General features: G+C 35.2%; 1 protein-coding gene across 5 annotated transcripts in view; it reads right to left on the bottom strand.

Annotated features, from left to right (window-relative positions):
- Positions 1–18666, bottom strand: part of CACNA2D3 (calcium voltage-gated channel auxiliary subunit alpha2delta 3) — a 467172-nt gene that overhangs the window by 163254 nt on the left and 285252 nt on the right. For all 5 annotated transcript variants that reach the window (XR_004405904.2, XM_042799689.1, XM_032984346.2 and 2 more), the window contains one exon: positions 2333–2411. Coding sequence is in view for 4 of the 5 variants with exons in the window: in XM_042799689.1 (XP_042655623.1) it covers positions 2333–2411 (79 nt within the window). In the remaining variant the exon portion in view is untranslated. The remainder of the gene's footprint in view (positions 1–2332; positions 2412–18666) is intronic.

Here is an 18666-nt window from a genome sequence, read left to right as displayed (position 1 = left end):
ACTGGGGCTTCCTGTATGCAGCTCTCCTCTGCTAATACAATAGTCTATAAACTGCTACAGCTGGGGCACAATTGGCCTCAGGACCGGTCTGTCCTCTGCTGGCAGTTAGAGAGCTGCTATCAGACCTACGATATGCAAAGCATTTTTCACTACGTTGCTTTCTGAGCCTCTGCTCCTTTGTACTGATGAATCCTCTCCTTTGTCCATTTCACAACATGCCAACCACAGTGATAATCCCTAATCAAAGCTAAAAAAAAAAAGAAAAAATAAAAAAAAAATTAAAACAGTGGCTGTCAAATTACTAATTAAATAGAGAATTTTACTGGGAAAAAAAAAAAAAAATTAACCCTGGCTGTTTTGTTAGTAAGTAATGCATTAACTCCCATCTTTATCTTCATAGCTTTCTGCCAGAAGCAACTGCTGAGGGAAAGGTAGCACCTGATTACATTAAAATCTGGCATGCTAAGCACTAGGAAACTTTTACCTTTGTTAACTTCAGAATCTTAGTAAATCTATGTTCTTTTCCTTTAGGTGCACTTGCTTATGATACAGAAGAGTAAATCACTGCAAATTTCACAAACCGCTCTAGAGGGACGTTGGGATTCTTGAAGGTTTTAATGTATTTAAAATGGTTTGGTTTTTTGCTTCATTAAGCCAACTCCCTCTAGATATGCCATACTTATACATAAAAATGTAACAGAAAAACATGCTTGGGGTTTTTCAAGGTTTCACCATCAGAATCTAGAAGCTAGAGAAGTTTTGCGAGGTGGTATGAATTTCCCTTGTGACCCATTTTGAAAGAAAGGACTGCTGGGCACAGTCCAGTCAGCTGGAAACCCTGCAAACAGCCTTCATCTGTGTTGTGCTTCCAAGGGGAAAATCACTGCAAGGAAAATTGATTTTAGGGTCATTGACCCTCAGTGACAACAACTTACTTTGGCGGACCTATGCAAGTAGTAAACTGCAGTCCAGCCTCTCAGCTGATCTTTAGACCAGCTTTACTCACTCCTCATTTGTTGTTTTGTAATCTTTCATTTCACTAAAAGAAAATGGAGGAGCTGTAGCTGAGAACTGTAAGAAAAAGATCTAATTCCATACTGTCTGACATAATGACTTATGCTGTTTCCAATTGCGATTCTCAAAGCTATAAAAAAGTATTTAATTACCGATTAGAGGTAGATTTTTGCATTGTAAGTTATCAGAGAGCAGGTATTGTAACTATTAAACTGAGAGGAAAAAAAAAACTGTATAAAAGAAACAGTCATTAAGCTGTTTAGTTGATTCATATGAGTAAGATTCTGACTCAAAGCAACACGGCTCTGAAAAGAACAAAGTAGTCCTAAAGAATGACAGAGGTGACCATTTTTCCCCCTCTGGAAATAAGGAAGACATGGACCAGATGATCTACTAAGGCAGTCTCTTTTGCCTGGTCCTAATTTCTGAGTTGCTGTACTTAGATCTTTATGAATCTGTAGAACTGGGCTAAAAAAATAAAAGATTTTGTTGATTAAATTGTCTTCAAAAAAGATGCTTCAAAGGATTCTTATACTATTATTTAAACTAAATTATGGTGTAATATTAGCTGATTAAGACAAGACTTCAAACTGAGTAATTTCCATCATCTGGACATAACAGTAGTTAAAGAAATAATGACTAAATGGATAGCACCTGATGCAATTCATCATAATGTAATGTGGCACAACAGAAAAAAGGAACTTTTTTTTTTTTTTTTCCAAGAGGAAAGGAAAACAAAAACCTGAAGATTAAGTTGGGGTTTTGGTTAGGTTAGGTTTGGTTTGTTTTTTTGCCTGAATCATTTTTACTTATACTAGTCAATCCTTTTACTGTAGGATCTCAGCATCTTACATGTTTAATACTCCTTCCTTAAAGAATTCAAAACTGTTTTTTCAATTACATTGTCAGTTCCTCAAGGGACAGGATATCTGGTGTTTTACATACCATGCCTAACTCAACAGAACTTGTACCCAATGTTCTCAGGAACCAAACTGACTCTGACTGAGTTATAACAGCTATAATAGAACAAATGCTTTGAAATTAAAGTTTGTTCCCTTTATTTAAAAATCTAAAATTTAAGATCACATAGCTTAAAGGCTTCATAAATATTTTAAGAAAAATATATATTTCAGATGGTTGGTTTTGCCTATTAAATTGTATGATACGAGATAAATAAGTCTTTTACTTTCCTGGAAAAAAACAACCCATCCTCTGATTAGTTGTCAGTGATACCATATATGCAGAAGGGTCAGATATGCAGGAAGGATCAGTAATAGGGTTTTGAAAACAGAGATTTCACACTTGAAGGTTAACTAACCTTTGTTAGCACAGGCCATCCACTTTAGGTTATCAGCAAAAGCAGCTTCTCTTCCAATCAGATAGGTAAAAATACGAACCTGGAAGTACAATGCAAAAGATCAAGTCAATTAATACTCCATTTAAAATTTATACAGTGGAACTTGAGATATAGATGTGTAATTCATATAGATAGACCCTTTTAAAGAAAGTATAACTGGTTAAACAACACAGTAGGTTAAAAAAAAAATCTCAGTAATGTCTTCATGACAAAATGTGGCTTTTGTTCTATGTAGCAAAATGGCTGATCTCTTTGTAAGTTTTTAGTCTCTCACATTTAACTAAAGATATGGTTAAATGGTTAAAGTGTAAGGGGGAATAAACTAAAGCCATTGGGGTACAAGGCAAAACTGCATGTTGCAGACAAATCTGTCCTGCACTTATAAATTCTGAAAATTGCTAAGAAGTGTAGGAAGATGAATTTAATTAGCAAATACTTCTGTAGCTAAAGGATCTGAAACACCAGGCAAGCAAATTCCCCTTAGTTTTCAAGGTTTGTATGACAGAGTATCCTTGTCAACTTAGAGACACCTACAACAGGTGGCACTTGTGCTATGAAGTGATAAACAGCAGAATCATGTGCAGGGTTGCCATATTTCCTAGACAGAAATATCTGTACAAAAACCTGTGCAGCTGGTTTACGCATGTGAATGCACATAGATATACACACAGAACCCTTTGTCCAGAAATCCTAGAAAATTGTTGCTTTCCTTAAAATTCTGCCCAGGTAAAATTTCTTGGCAGAGAAGGGCATAATTTGGAAACACTGGATGCAGGGTAGACCTTGATAGATGCTAAATGATAACACTTGTTTGTCTGGACTCCACAGTTCCATGTTACCTATATCCAAAACTGCATTTTTGAGCAGCTTCAGACAGCTGCCATCTAAAAAGCAAAAGAAAATTTCCAGTGAAATACTTATCTCTTTACTATACCATCTTCTCAGTTCTGAGAACTGAGAAAATTTCTGAGAATTAGGCTCAGGGTTGCATTATTTTACAAGCCTTGAAAACAGCTGCAAATTTGTCCTCACAGTAGACTGATGAGACCATTTTCTACCTCATACCTTCTGCTTTCAACCCTATTCTATACAAGGGAAACTACAGCAAAAATAATTGAGTGGGATTTAGCTAGATAAACAGGGAATGGGAAGTGATAATGTTGTCCAGAGCTTCCGCTACCTCACTTAACACAAGTTTGCGTAGCACTCACAGCCCCTCTGTTCAGTCTGGGTCTGTAACCACCCATATGTGTGTGCTGAGCAAAGAAATCCCTGTCCTGGGTCCCAGCATATTCCATCTTGAAATCCCACACAGTTCCATACTTCCTTCATCTACCATCTGATATATCTGGGTAAGATGGAGTATAGTGCTCCTCACTTGATCCAACTAATCTCCCAGCAAAAGATTTGGGAATAGCACGTGGCAGATACAGCTAAAGCCCATCTTATGCCCACTGTAGCCCTTGCCATACTAAGGCTTATTCCTCTCATTCAGCATGCCTAAAATTCTACAACCATTTTCCCATTCCCTAATGATCTGTCCAGGTAAAAGAAGCCAGGTGCATACTGGGCCATATTAGCAAGAGGAATTATCCCCCTCTACTCCACTGTAAGACCACATCTGGAGTACTGAGCTCAGTTTTGGATTCTCCCATACAAGACAGACACTGACATACTGGAAAAGATAGACTCTTCTTGAATGTGGACACTAAGAGGACAACACAGCAAGGAAAGAAGTCAGAAGAAGGTTCTAAACAATTCTGATTTGATATCAGGAAAACATTTTTATTGTGAGGGTGATAAAATATTAGAAAACATGCAGCAGAACCTACATCCTGGGAGATACTCAAAGTCTGATCAGTCAAGTTCCTGAGCAGCCTGATCTAATTTCATCTGCTTTGAGCAGGGGGTTGGACAAGATGATCTTCAGAGGTCCCTTTCAATCTAAATGATTCTATGAAATTAGCAATATTTTATACAAGAGATTAAGAATTTGTCTGATTTTCTATGAAAATGAAAAAACTTGTTCTACATTTTGTGGATTTAAGATAAAACCAGTAAGTTCGGACTGGAAGTTGACAATTTGTAGCTGCAAACATGGTGCTATCATTATGTACGATAAGAAAGAAAATTATGAACTCCATATTGTAATACTAAAAACTGTAAGTAAGCCCCCACATCAGATCCTTTTGTCTTTTTTTTTTTTTTTAGTATACGTAATAGAATCATCATTATCCAAACCTTTTTACAGAAACACAGTTATCATCATTAAAAAGCTGTACAAAACAAAATATGCTCCAGAACCTTTTATTCAATATAATTGTCTCACATTCATAAAATAGACATGCTTAAATTATACAGAAAGCTAATTACACAGAGAGAAATGTCATGATGTGAGAAGTTTATGAAGACCACTAATTCATTTGCAATTAAAAAAAAAAAATTAGATTTCTTATAGTTTTTTCCATGAGCAGCTTTTTTCTCACAGTGAGACAAAAGAAATTATTTGTAGAACATATGAAGTTTACATTAAGTTCTCACAGGTTTTTTTCACAGAAGTTTTAAAATGTCTTTGAAAGTTTCCCCTCACTGCCCTTTTGTCCATTTTCTTAATGGTCAGATCCTGTTTCTACACATGTATGGTGTTTTGCATTATCATCATGCCTAGAGACCAGATTTCAATCACAAAATTTTCCCAGTCTTTCAAATATAAATTGTACTTAGAACTCAATCACAATTATATAACTTTAAAAGTATACACACTGTGTAGTGTTGTTATTTAGTTTGAATCAAACAGTATGCATAATCCTACTCTAAGACTCTAAAGAACACAGCATTAAACAAAAGAATGGCACTTCTGTGCTTTGTTGATGGCTACTAAAAGCATTAATAAAGAAAATCTTTATTCTCTAAACAACATGTAAGGGCACAGTGAGATTTATACCCTCAAAATACAGCATAAACCACTATCACATTTTATCTTCCTGAAAATGATGCTTGAATATAGCCTATGATGAGACTGAATACATCCGAGGGATTTATATTTAATGATCTGCTTTAATCTATAAAGAATCAAACTACATCGTGTTCCTAATAAAAGGAGAGTAGCCTTATCTAAAAGGATGAGCAGGTAAGCATGATAATAGGTGTAGGCACCAAACTAACTGCATTAATCCTACAAAAAATAAAATTTCAACAAATCAGTATCATAGATCATTATGAGGAAATGGTCTGCCTCTGTGATACTGTTGCAAGGATTTTAATGATTTTTCTCTGAGTACATTTTGTACTTGTCATTTACTTAGTATCTGCTGTTTCACTGCAGAAAATATTTCAAGCATCATAAAAAAATACTCCTAATTGCTTGCCATTACTTGAAAAAAAATAAAATTAAAAACTATAGAGAGCTAATGCTGAAGATGAATGATCAGAGTTTATTAAGTGCTGCTTTTCTTCCCTATCCCAATAAATTTTGTGATTTCCTCTATGCACTTTTCACTGTGTGTGTTACATAAATTACGTTTACCATTGTCAACATGAAGTATAAAATCTTTTATAAAATAAAATAAAGCAAAAACTATAATTTCAAAATACCATTTCTATACTGCTCATTACTTAATACAGTGACTTATTATTCAGAGTAGCTTTACAAGAAAAAATTCATGTAAGGTCACAGGAAGCTATTTTAGTTAAAAATAATGTCACTGATGTATTGAAGTTTTTATTTTACACTGACCTTAAAGATACATTAATACGTATTTTGAAAATGCTCTGTTCAGAATAGTGAGAAAAAAAAAAAAAAAAAAACAAAATCAATTTTGATGGCAAACAATTCTGATTATAGCTCTATTTTAAAAGTTTCATTTCATCAGTTCACTGAACCCACCAGTGTAAATTTAATTCACTGTGAGCTTGAAGCAGGAAACACTCATGAGTGCCTAATCATTCACTGTAGATGTAATTTTACAAAACAAATACTTGTCATATTTTCTGCTTTCAGAGATCACAGCAATGACTTAGGTAATAAAATATTAGAATTTAAACTTGCCTGAATCAGTCTACATTTTAAATCCCATTTTTCAAAACAAACTTGGATCTATGTACCTTTTATACTAGTTTTACCCTTCTGGATATGTATTTTATGTAATAATTCTAGATGTGTTGGCTCCATCCATGGTATAATACCAGTAAACGGGGACAAAGTTACTGTGGTCATATACCCGTTTTCTGCATCTACATAAAAATATAACTAAGTCAATATTATAGAAATACTACACTAATTTAGCAGGAGAAGTTTAAATTACTTCAACTCCTGCATGAGGACAAGACCTATGCAGTGATGGCCTATGTGTGCTGCAAAACGGGACACACTGAGTCACAGTCACCATTGAAATTGTCATGATAAATTGACTGGACATTAGGTACTAGATTCATATGCTCAGATACCATTTAAGATAAATGTTGTTAGGTAAAAACTGTTAATAGTGACCACCAAATTTTCCTCTTTGTATATCTGAAGTAACTGAAGGGAAAGTGTGTCAGAGCAGTTCTTCTCTGCAAAATGATTGCATTAAATGTCTATTTTATTAAAACAATCCAGATATGGCACTAATATTGTATGGTCTACTGATAAATATATATATAGTATTAAGGCATATGATTGAAATCTCTATAATAGGTGAGGAAGTATAAAGTGTATCTTATTCTATGGTTTGTATTGGACCTTAAAGAAAATAACACAATAGAAACTATGAGGTTTTAGAAGTATATATACTATATATATACATGTACACCCATAAACCTGTATCAGTATCTTATGGTACAACACAATGTTAGGACACTAAAAAATCTTTTGAATTCATATAAAGAGAACATTTTAGCCAAGGCAGACTGAATAAATTCAAAGTTGTTATGGGCTGGTCCCAGAAGATCCAGTAACAACATTTACATAGTCTATATATGCTCTGGCTAACTGAATATAAGCCAAATGAGAAAAACACCTTTCAATATCCAAGCGCTCTGACTGAATCAAAAGATCATTTTCATCTGAGAAGGAATCTGCATCAGAGGGCATAAGTACCTCTATGGCAAAAAACATATGACAGAAGAAGAACCCTTCACTTTTGGATAATTTTTAAAGCTTTGTAAGATATTTGAGAGATATACCTGAATCAAAATATTTTCAATGTCTGACCTGTAGAATACATCAACTATATTAAGGTTTAGCATGAAGTGTTACCTGTGGAGAAAGGAAAGGTTCTCAGGCAGAAGCACTAGTTTTGAATTGTTATATCCTATCTACAAACTTGAAAATTGTAGATGATGTCAGGTTCACCAAATGCAAAGCAAAGTTTAGTCCAAGAGCAAAAGCTTTAATCTTTGGAACTATACTTGCTACTCCTGCACAGTATGTAGCAACTACAGATGTACAATAGACTACTATTTTACCATTTTTTAAAGCCAATGTTCACAGAAAATGAAGTGAGAGCTCCACAGTAATATTACAGAAACAGAAAGGACAGTGGAACTAGAATTTTTAAAAGAATTTGTGACTTTCTTACTTCATATTTTTCTAAAGCAGCTGTTGAGTAGCAAAGAATACCATTAGAAGTTGATGTATTTTAATTATCTTTAAAACAGCAGCTGTAGAAACCTCCCATGTATTGCCTTGTTATTATGTCTCATTCCTGACCTAGAAGGATCACCTCTGGATAAGTGCACTCCATTCAGTTACTCCTCTTACTAAAAGATTGCTGCATAAGCTTAAATGATTATGAACTGTAGAATGATATTCATATTAAGCAACAGATTAATTTCAACAATGCATTTTATGATGATCAGTTTATACATGCAAGATTATGGATTCTGGTCCAAACCACTAGTCCATACTGAGCTAGTGTGAAGCACAACATGTCAACAGTTGTCACAAGTTGTGGTGGTGACTACTCCCATGTACACAGGAGAATTAAATAACATTAAGGCATTGAACCACCAAGCTCAGTAGTTCAGACAAAAGTGAACACAAATCTTACACTGAGTAAAATAAGTAAATCGTCAATAGATATTTAACTGTATATATTATAATTATTTTTAACTTGCTTTCTCTCTGGTTTTCCAGTCTGTTTTATAGTCCTGTTGCCTTACCTAAGCACAGAACACAGATGGGGTTAAAGAGGTGGTTTGCTCTTTATTCTTTGTTGTATCCCCTCAAATTTAGAAAAACAAAAGAGTACTGTTAATAAGTTTCTTGCTTTTACAGCTAGGGAATATTCTGAAGTTTGAACCTTTAAACTCTGGACAGACGGCTTACATAAAATCTCAGAGATGCATACACTCAACCATTAGTGAGGAAACCTAAGAATGATGATTTAAATGACAGCTATTTCAGTGCTAACCACTTCATCTGAAATATCCACTTAACAGTTTCATCCATTATGCATGGCCTAATCTGCAGTCCCTGAACTGTCCTCACCTCTGAAAATTCATTTAACTAGAAGCATAGCAAAGAGAATAGGGACATTCTTCTATGTATGTTAGGCAAGATGAGTCAATCTGTAAGATTCTACACACTGGAACTGTGAAGTCATATCTTCATGCCAAACAGCTGGTAAAATAGTATTTCCAGAAACTTAAAATACAGTGTGGGAGGGGAAGTGGGACTTTTGCTTGCAGCTGACAGAGCAGGCCGCTGTTTGCAGCTGCATACTATTTCATGGACACCTTCAGCAAAATAGTCTTTCCTTTCTGGCTCAGCAAGAAATAAAAATAGTCCTGTGGCAAGAGCAATGGAATTTAAGTTATAAGTGGGATATAGGGATGAAATTCAAGTTCCCATAGTTATAAGCTATGGTGGTCCAGGAACACAACACCCAGCTAGTCTCTGCATAGATGAGCAAATGGACTGATTGGGAACAATGGATCGATGTGAGACTGAGTGCTTGTCTGAACTCCCAAGTAGCCTCACCACAAAGAGTTGGCGTAATTGTTACAGGAGCTCTCAAGGTGGGAATTTGGGACAATCCTGGAGGTTTTCCCAGGCAACTCATGATACAGCTAGACCACCTGATAGGCACTATTTGTATACTTCAAAGTGTCAATTAGCTACTTGGTTGGAGAATCTGGCCATCTCAGAGTCTTCTTCAGGGAATTCCTGCTGTAGAATTGACCAAACTGTATAGAGAAAAGATACTTGCATAGTAGAAAGCCTGAGGAACAGTCAGATAGGAGAGTCTTCTGAACATACTTAAGATATTTAGGAAATGTTTTGTACATAATTAGAATAATAAATAGCAATGAAACATTCCTGTGCTGGAATAGTGATATATAACCACAGGCCAGCAAGGAAGAAAGACTGAGCAGAACATCAATTCAGAGCATCTCACCCAATACAGCTGAAGACTCTGTTGCAAGGACCCTTACCATCTAGACAGCATGTGACCATTCTGTTCAAGATGCTTGATTCCCCACTTGAGTACTACTCTACCCAAAGACCCCTGCAAATGGTTTAACATTTTGGTCGTTGCAACTGTCTCAATAGCACACTGATCAAAGCACTTCAATTTTCATTTGGTCAACAGCTATGAATATGACAACAGGAGCAGATGAGACCAGAGTTGGTCTAGATTTTATTTACATGCTGTAATTCAAGAGTCACAAAAGCAATTCTCTAATTGTCTGAATTTTGTGAACATAATAATGAAATGGGCTGCCATTTATTTAGGTCTTTTGCACTTGTTAATAGAACTTTTCAAAAAGAAAAATCACTGGTCCCCCTGGACATATTTTAACCCGTGCTGCATACTGTCATCTGAAAAGTGAAGATGGGCATCCAGGAAAAAGATAACTCACTTTTGTATTGACATTTCTTTTTCTACTCTGCGTAAACATATTCATGTGCTACCTAAAAGGCACTGAACATTTTCACAGGTTAGTATATTAAAAAAAAAAAAAAAAAAAAGTTTTGTTTATCTTTGACTAAAAACAGAGTAAAATGATTAACAATTTTCATTAAGAGCTGGTGCCACTCTTCTACATACAACCCCAGAGCTATATTCTCGAAGTCTATTGCTGAAAAGCAAAGTTCTGGTTCGCTCTCTTACAATATGACTAAGAGAACACATGGGAAGAATACAGGGAAACTTAACAGAGTTTAAGGTGAAAAAAAAAAAAAAAGTTAATTTTTAAATTCTCATGTGCAACCCTTCCAGGCAGAAGCATTTTCTATTCAGAAAAACAGCATTAGGGAAGTTCCTCATTCTTTGAAAATCTACCAAGAGGTAAAAATATTAAAATGGGGAAAAAATAAAAAAAAAAAGCAGAAACTGTAAATTTTGGTGGCAGAATTGACAATGACATCACATTATAATTTGCCAGGGTTAACTTCTGATTCTAATTTTTTGGTATTTCAGCTTTATGTTGTAAATTCAAACCAGCTTCTCTTTTTGTTGATTATGAATTTTTCATGCTCCATTTCTTCTTACCCTCTGTTATAGTGGAAATAATCTTAAAATAGTTACTGAGGACAAACTTATAAACTCTTCATCCTTTAAGTCTCAGTAAGTGGCTTCTATTCCTTGGGGTCCTTTTGCTTTATATTTTTCTGATGTCTTTTTTAGGTTCCAACTCTAAAAGTAACCTAAACTTCTCATTTTAGAAAAAGCTTGAAGTTTTAGTTATGCTTTCACTGCTTCCCTCCCAACATTACACTGTTCCTGTTGACACACTGGTCTTTAATATCACTCCTCCTTACATAATCTCATCCCCCTATTTCTCTGCAGCATCCTTTTGTACAGCTCTACCTCAGAAGACACCAATGGGAACAGGGGATATCAATGCTGCCATTGGTCCCTGTGTTAAAGAGATGGCATTACCCTGCTACACTTTCCTGTGAGGAACAGTCTGGATACAGTCATAAAGGTTTCTGAAAGTCACACATTCATCAAGACCAGTAAGATTCACATTCAAAAAATCTGAACAATCCACAGGTCTCTGCCCAAATAACCTTTCCAAATCTGAAGAGAGAAAAATGTTCCATTTGTAAAATGTATTGATTTTTGATATATGATAGCATCTAACTTTAACCTACACACACATGAAGCAATTTAGAAATAATACACAAATTTCAAGTGTACTCCAGTGTACCTGGTTGTTCCAAAGGGCATAACATATAGGGCAATGAACAGGCATGGGAAAGAGCAGTAGAAATACAAGGTCACTCCAGAAACTTCAACTTATCTCTGAATGTCTTCACAGCTTTTTTTAATTTTAGTACTTTATTATGAAGCAGTGAAAAAAGTTAGTTAAGGATCTATTTGAATTGATAAGTTAGCAGGAAATTCCATGAAGACTATGCTTTAAATGAGCACTCAGAGTCCTACTGATAAGGGCTACAAAGCCCTGTGATACAACACAAGATAGCATTACTTCAATATCTTCTACCCTGTTAGAGACCTTTACCCTATAAGGTGCTGAAAGATTCAACTGACCCTGCACTCAGTGCAAGGAAGCTGTGAAATTGAAGCCATTACCTCATGAAATTGAATTCTTAAACATTAAGTCACTCAGTAAAAGGTTCTTCATTGATAATTTTTCTTCTGTAGTATTTAAAATACCTCTGTTGGAAAAGTTTGCACTTATACATTTCTTCATGTTTTTTCCTTCCTGCAACTGCACACTGTACCCAGACAATTTTATAACAGTGTTTTCTATTATAGTGATATCCGAAACACCGTGCATTGTACCCTAAATACTGATGGCACAGTTAACAGAAACAAACCCCAAATAATTAATAGGGCTATTTAACTGGAAAACAAGATGCTGTAAGCAAAAACAATAACAAAGAAAAACACTTAATCTGTCCGGAGATCATCAAGCAGCTGAGCCCTGCTTTCACAAACATCCGCAACCCCAACAGCTCTTGGTATAGACCTACCTCAGAAAATACATGCAGGAAAAAAAGGGAAATTGATGCTGCAGTTAAACCCTTGTGGTCAGGGGACAGCATTACTATGTCATACTTGCCTGCAAAGAGAATTTCTAGATACCTCTTCCAGGTCTAGGGCCGCTGAGGGTCACTTTTAGATAACTCAAACAAGCTACATGTTTTACATGAGATATTGAGTGAGGATATTTCTTCTAGCACTGAAAATGTGTTGACATCTTTTGTTGATTTACAGATAATTATAATACAACTCAAGATTTGGAAGAATAATTTCCCACTGTCAAAATTCACCCAATACTTTAGGAATATTGTTAGCAGTAGAAGACAAGATTAGGCTATTTTACACTCTGCAAGGATGGAGCAGGTGATGAGAAAGTGTCCAACACTGTATTAGCACAGGGCTTATTGCTTCCCTAAAGGAGTTTGATGGTTGACATGGTTCTGAAAGGTTCAAAACATCTCAGGCCTTTTACATGAGACACAAGTTCTAGCCACTGTATATATCCTGAATTATTGGTCGCAGAGAACTGATCACAGTCAGTTCCCTCACAGGCAGATGAGCTCCAAATGGCATAGCAGGAACTTATCACAAAAGAATTATATGTAAAGATTTGGCAGAGCAGATAGTTTATATTAAATAGCCATTTAAGATTTGGCATTTAACAGCAAAACAAAAAGAAATCCCACAAAATAGGTCTAAGAAGCATCTAATACTTTCTAGCTTATCTTTCCTGCTTAGTGTGCAGCACGTATTAATAATGTTAAATAAGCAACCAATAATGTACAAAGTGTAATACAACAGTATATATCTTGAATGTACTAAATTCTTCCTAGCAGTTTAACAGCTAATTCAGTAAAGAAAATTTTAATGGATTTTGAGAATATTAAACTTTTTGGTGAGACCATGCCTAGGAAATGACATTTCAGAGACTGATTTTCAAAAAGTTATGATTACTTGAAAAACAAACAAACAAGAAAATTACCAAAAACCAACTTGTTACATTCACTGTAAGTTTTATTTTCAGCACAAGCTGTAACATTTCTCTCACCTTTACAAATTACTTTGAGATCAATGGATTAAGTGTGCTATAAATATTTCAGACCTACCTATAGAGTGCCAATAAAAGCTTTATACAGTGCCTCCAAATATTGTATATACGCTACACACTTTTATTGAAGAACCATTTTAGATATATTTCAGTGAGTTTTAGAAAATTTTATTTATTCTACTTTTTATATCCTTCCACTGGTAAAGCCATCCACGGTACACTGAGTTCAACTACATGGGGTATAAAGGGAGAGGAAAATTTTAACTCACACTTTTATAACTTTCAAAAATTACCTGACATCAGTTTTCTATCATAACAATGTTATTATTTCAAAGTAAAACATGATACTATTTATTGGAGCTAGGAACGTGTTCTGTGCTCTCATCTGAAAAGCTAAAGAAATTTTTGTTTCCAGTCCTGATATGCAAGATTTCAGACCAGTCATTATGAACCATTAACAGCTAAGCCTAGATGGACTACTTAAGGATAATTCAACTATACCTAGTATTGCCATTCTTCAAAATGCTAGTGGATTTGCTGAAATGTAGAACAGATATTTTCTTCCTTAAATGCAAAAGACCAGTCTAAACAAATTAATTTGTCTGAATGGAGAGGGGAAGGGATTATAGCAGAAACCATGACATAACCAACCTTCTTGGATCTCACTGAAGCTTCTGTGGAAAAAGCAGGCTCACACAATTTCCGCTACCGCACTACTTAGCTTTCTTGTAAATCAACCAATATTTTTTGCAAGAATCCATGAGAAAAAAATCAAAATCAGAATAAATGCTAAGTAACCAAATACTGCCAACATCTCCACTTCTGTTATTACATAGTTCCAGGATGTAACAGAACAATGGTAAGTCATTTGCAGTACACTTCACTGTGCACGGTGCAGACACAGATTAGAGGATGACATAATGGATAAAGCACTGGCCTTTCACCGCTGGGATTTTGTTCAGCCTGCAGTCCTATCAGATAATGGGTCTGGCAATCTCCGCTGGTCTCTTTTGGACACTAATCCCCACTACAGAATCTCTATAATTCATCATATAATTTAATACACCTGGCAACCTTACCACCAGTTCATTCTTTTGTTACGTAATGGCCCAAAGTGAAGTCAAGGGTGGTTAATGCTCTGACAACCAGCTATTATCTCCCATAACAGCTGATTTTGAGGGGATTATTGCAGTCATAAACCATTTTATAAAAATTGGCAACTGGAAAAGCAGTGTAACAAAATAAGGTGATATTTAGAAGTTTTATCACTGATTTTCTACCAGTCTGCAATGGAGTTTCTAGCATCCAAAAAATGCTGGAGAGGAAACTTGAGATTAAAGGTGCAGATCATGATCCAAGAATCTAAGGGCTGAACAATCTTATAGACAGAAAAGCTTGACTATTTTTTTAGGTTACAGAATTTTTTTTGTCTTTTTTTCTGTCAAATAGACAGTATATTTCTTCTTTACTTTGTCTCAATTATTAGTTCGCCTCTTCCCTTTATCAGCATTCTTCCCTTCACTATGAAGTATTTCACCACTGTTACCACTCCAGTTTTAGATCCACAGCCTTGTTCACAGATGAACAAGGGACTTCGTTGATATCAGGACCAATTGCTGAGGATATAAGTGAGCCTTCAGGTAAGATAAAGGGGAGCTGTACTCAGTTTATATGATAAGAAATCAGCTCACGGAAACTGTGGGAAAGGTTAGGAAGAAGATGAGCAGTTGAGACTCTAGTCTAAACTACAATGGCATTAACATACAAGCAGATGATGGTATCAAGGTACTCATAGTCAAACAAATTATTGTGCACAATTCCCACTGGAAATGAGAATCAGTTCTACAGATTTGTAAAAAGTCTTTAGAAATCTCACCAGCTAAAAACTAACAGAATGTAATTGTTGTCTGAGCACTAAATTCTGTTACCAAAGGCAAAATGATTTGGTAGATGTCAAACTGTAGAAGGATAATTGAAAAATATATCAGATGCAAGGTCATTCTGGGCTCTCTGGTAGGTCTACCCAGCTACATCTGTGCAATGCCATTTTATATAGTGTGGGATAGTAGATTAGTTGGATGCTACATATTTAATCAACAAAATTGTTTCATAGAATAAATTTTGTGCAATGAAAAAAAAAATAATTAGTAGAACAAAGCCAGAAAAATTTGAACCATAGCCACTCCTGCTCTGAGGCATTACTAAAAATGTCTAGTTGAGTAAAATATGACCTGTTTCATGGAAGCTTTACAAAATTGTGTTGAAGTGAGCTTCTGTATTTCATGACCCAGGATATCATCTACCTGTCTTTCCCCATGAAGACTTGTCTTAAGAAAGATATCCTCCACTACAAGGAGATGTAAATCCCTGCCTGCACTTTGAACCAACTGTTTCAGGTAAAAGTCAATGTGGTGCTCAGCTCAACTCTGTAAGCCTATGTTTGGTTCTGTACAACTGAATTTTATGTTAGTTTTTATACTCCCTTCAATGGCAAAAGGTTCAACTTCTAGAAATCCAACCAGCAGCAGGAAAAGTTTTATAATGTAGCACAGAAAAGTGTAGTGAGGCCTACTCACAAAGAATTTTGAAAATTACAAGCATAATAGAATAAAAATGAAGGATTTATTTACAAGAACAGGGGAAAAGTTTATGCGTGGAATTTTAAGATTACCTTACTAATTCACTGAAACCAAAAATCAGCCAAAGCAAAAGCTGCAAATGCAGACACTGCTCTGATGGAACAGCAGACCCACTGTTTGGCAAACTCTGGTATGAATGTGTGTTTATTGTTGGACTTCCTATGAGTAGAAGCACTACAATTTCTTTAAGAAAATCTTTCTGAAAATGCTGAGTTAGTGGATAGAAAAATAAATGAGATTTTACATAAAAGCTGTCTGTTATGCTGAAAAACATTTAATCCTTCAGACACTGTGCATATGCACCATGAACCATTTGACCCATCAAAGTGTTAAAGCAAGGACATTAAATAGACATCCTATTCCTTCATCTTGACATTTCAACCAACTAAAGGCAATTGCTGCTCCAACTGTCATAGTATACCAGTCAGTATTAAAATTACTATACAGGCTTTAAGTTTATCTTTGATTAAAAATTAAATTTAACTCTACTTTATCATTTTTGTAGCCCTACAGCATCCATGTGTTCTCACAGTCATGTCAAGTCAAACTAAATATTTAATACACCACTCTAATTAGCTACAAACTATTACCTGATTCAAGTCTGTAAATGAATGTGAAAAGACTCTGGAGGCCTAACGTTAACCTTCATCCAATCCAGTTATATGAGAGAAATTACAGGCTCTAATTAGACTCTTTAAACTGCAAAGAAATAGAATTTTCATAACCAGCTTATTAAAAAACGAAGGCCCCCTTGGGACAGGGCAAATTGCTTCTACCCTGATCCGCTTATCCTTGTACAACACCATACAGAAGACTCATGTTGTCTGACTTACACAGCTCATATTTCTCCCAAATTAACGAGCACTCAAATTATTCCAGCTGCCCCCTTGGCACAGGGAAAAATTGAAAATCCATGGCTGCCAAGTGACGTGTATAACCCAGCTGCTAAATAAAATGTGCTTAAGGGGACACAGCTGTTGAGGTGCCTATTTACATTAAAATAAGTCCATGGATACAGAACAAATGCCTAAAGACAGCAAACAGTGTATAACACTTTGTTTAACCCTTTCATTAAACCAGGTCACAAAAATCTGCAGCATCATTTATAGGCTAGACAAAAAAGCATGGCCTTTTCACCTTATGATTTGTTTCTTCTAATTTGTCTAATCTTGGAAATTTTGTGATTTTCTTTTGCAGAACTGGTAAATTCAGAGGAATCATTAAATAGTACAGTTCGCATGTCAGAAAGGGCAGCTGATTTTTCAAAACAACTCTACTTGGGAAAAATACAGAAAATTTAACTCCATTCCCTGCCCTCCAAACATGTGCAGTGTGATGATAAGCATTATCTTCAAGACAGCAGAAATTCTGAAAATGATACTTGCAGAAGATTCACACAAACTTGTAGAGTCAGACCAAAAGCAGACTATTACATTTTTATGCCTTAAACTACATGGGCTGCCAACTCATTTCCACATGAAATTGAGGATACCAATTATTATATTTAAAATACTAAATACTATAGGAACTCTGTTCCCTAAGAGTTAACTGCCTTCTAAACAAATCCATGATGCTGTGGATTCATAGACCACATTTTAAAAATGTTTTATAAAACATGATTGTAATCCAACGACTTGAAAATTACCCTGAAAGTTGTGTAGCCATTGAAATAATAGGGTCAAATACAATGTTTCTCTTTACTAACCAGGAATACTTGGCCAAAAGGCAACTCAGATCTAGCACCAAACTCCAGTTTCATATTCTCACAGTTGAAAAAGGTTGCTCTATTCAGTAAGTACATACGAGGTCCAAGCCATGAGACAATGTGTATGCAAGCTAACTCTAAAAAGAAGTGTACAAAACCCAGCAGATAATGTAGAGAAGGTTCAAGGAGTTAATGGTTTATTTATTTTAGCCTTCTCCAGAAAGTTTAACTTGAGCAATTACTATGACACAAGTATTTTTAACTATGGGATTAGGAGCTGAGGTCACATTTGGAAAAGAATGGTAGATAAAAAAGATGCATTTAAATCAATGAAGACTGATAAAATTTCCCATAGAGGAACTAATCAAATTAATCTCTAAAGCATTAGTGAATATTTTTGAAGATCTGTTGGCAGCAAAGGAAATGCCAAGGACAAGAAAAATGGAAACATATTTTTAAATATTTTAAAATTTTATTTTCAAAACCAAGAAAAAATTAAAAACCTAAAGAATTACTTCCTAGATTTTATTACCCAGAATGACACCAGCAAAATTGATTAAACAATCAGTTCACAAGCATATACAACATAATAACATGGAAAGAAATAGCCAACATCAATCTAAGTGCCATTCGGTCAGACCGATCTGATTTCCTTTTATGACAACTATCTTTTGTACTATATAAGAGAAAAGAGAAGAAAGGTATCTTGGTTAAATTATGTAAGTATTTTTAGGAGAAGTATAGTCATCCACACCAATCTAGGACTCATAGGCAGCATAAAATCTATGAGACCTTCCAATCAGGACTGAGAAAAATAAGCCACAGCATATTATCTGCTCAGTGATGTCTACCTCTAAGGACTACTAGCTTAATTAAATGAACATAAGGTGAATGCACTTTTCAGACAGCTGTGCTCTCAAAGTGTATTTATTATTGTCATATTAGAAAGAGAACTTGGTGGA

Source organism: Tyto alba, unplaced genomic scaffold (genome assembly GCF_018691265.1).
Source record: "Tyto alba isolate M040663 unplaced genomic scaffold, T.alba_DEE_v4.0 Super-Scaffold_3, whole genome shotgun sequence".
Taxonomy (NCBI): domain Eukaryota; kingdom Metazoa; phylum Chordata; class Aves; order Strigiformes; family Tytonidae; genus Tyto; species Tyto alba.
Note: the sequence above shows the minus strand (reverse complement) of the source record. Positions and strands in the feature narration are given on the sequence as shown.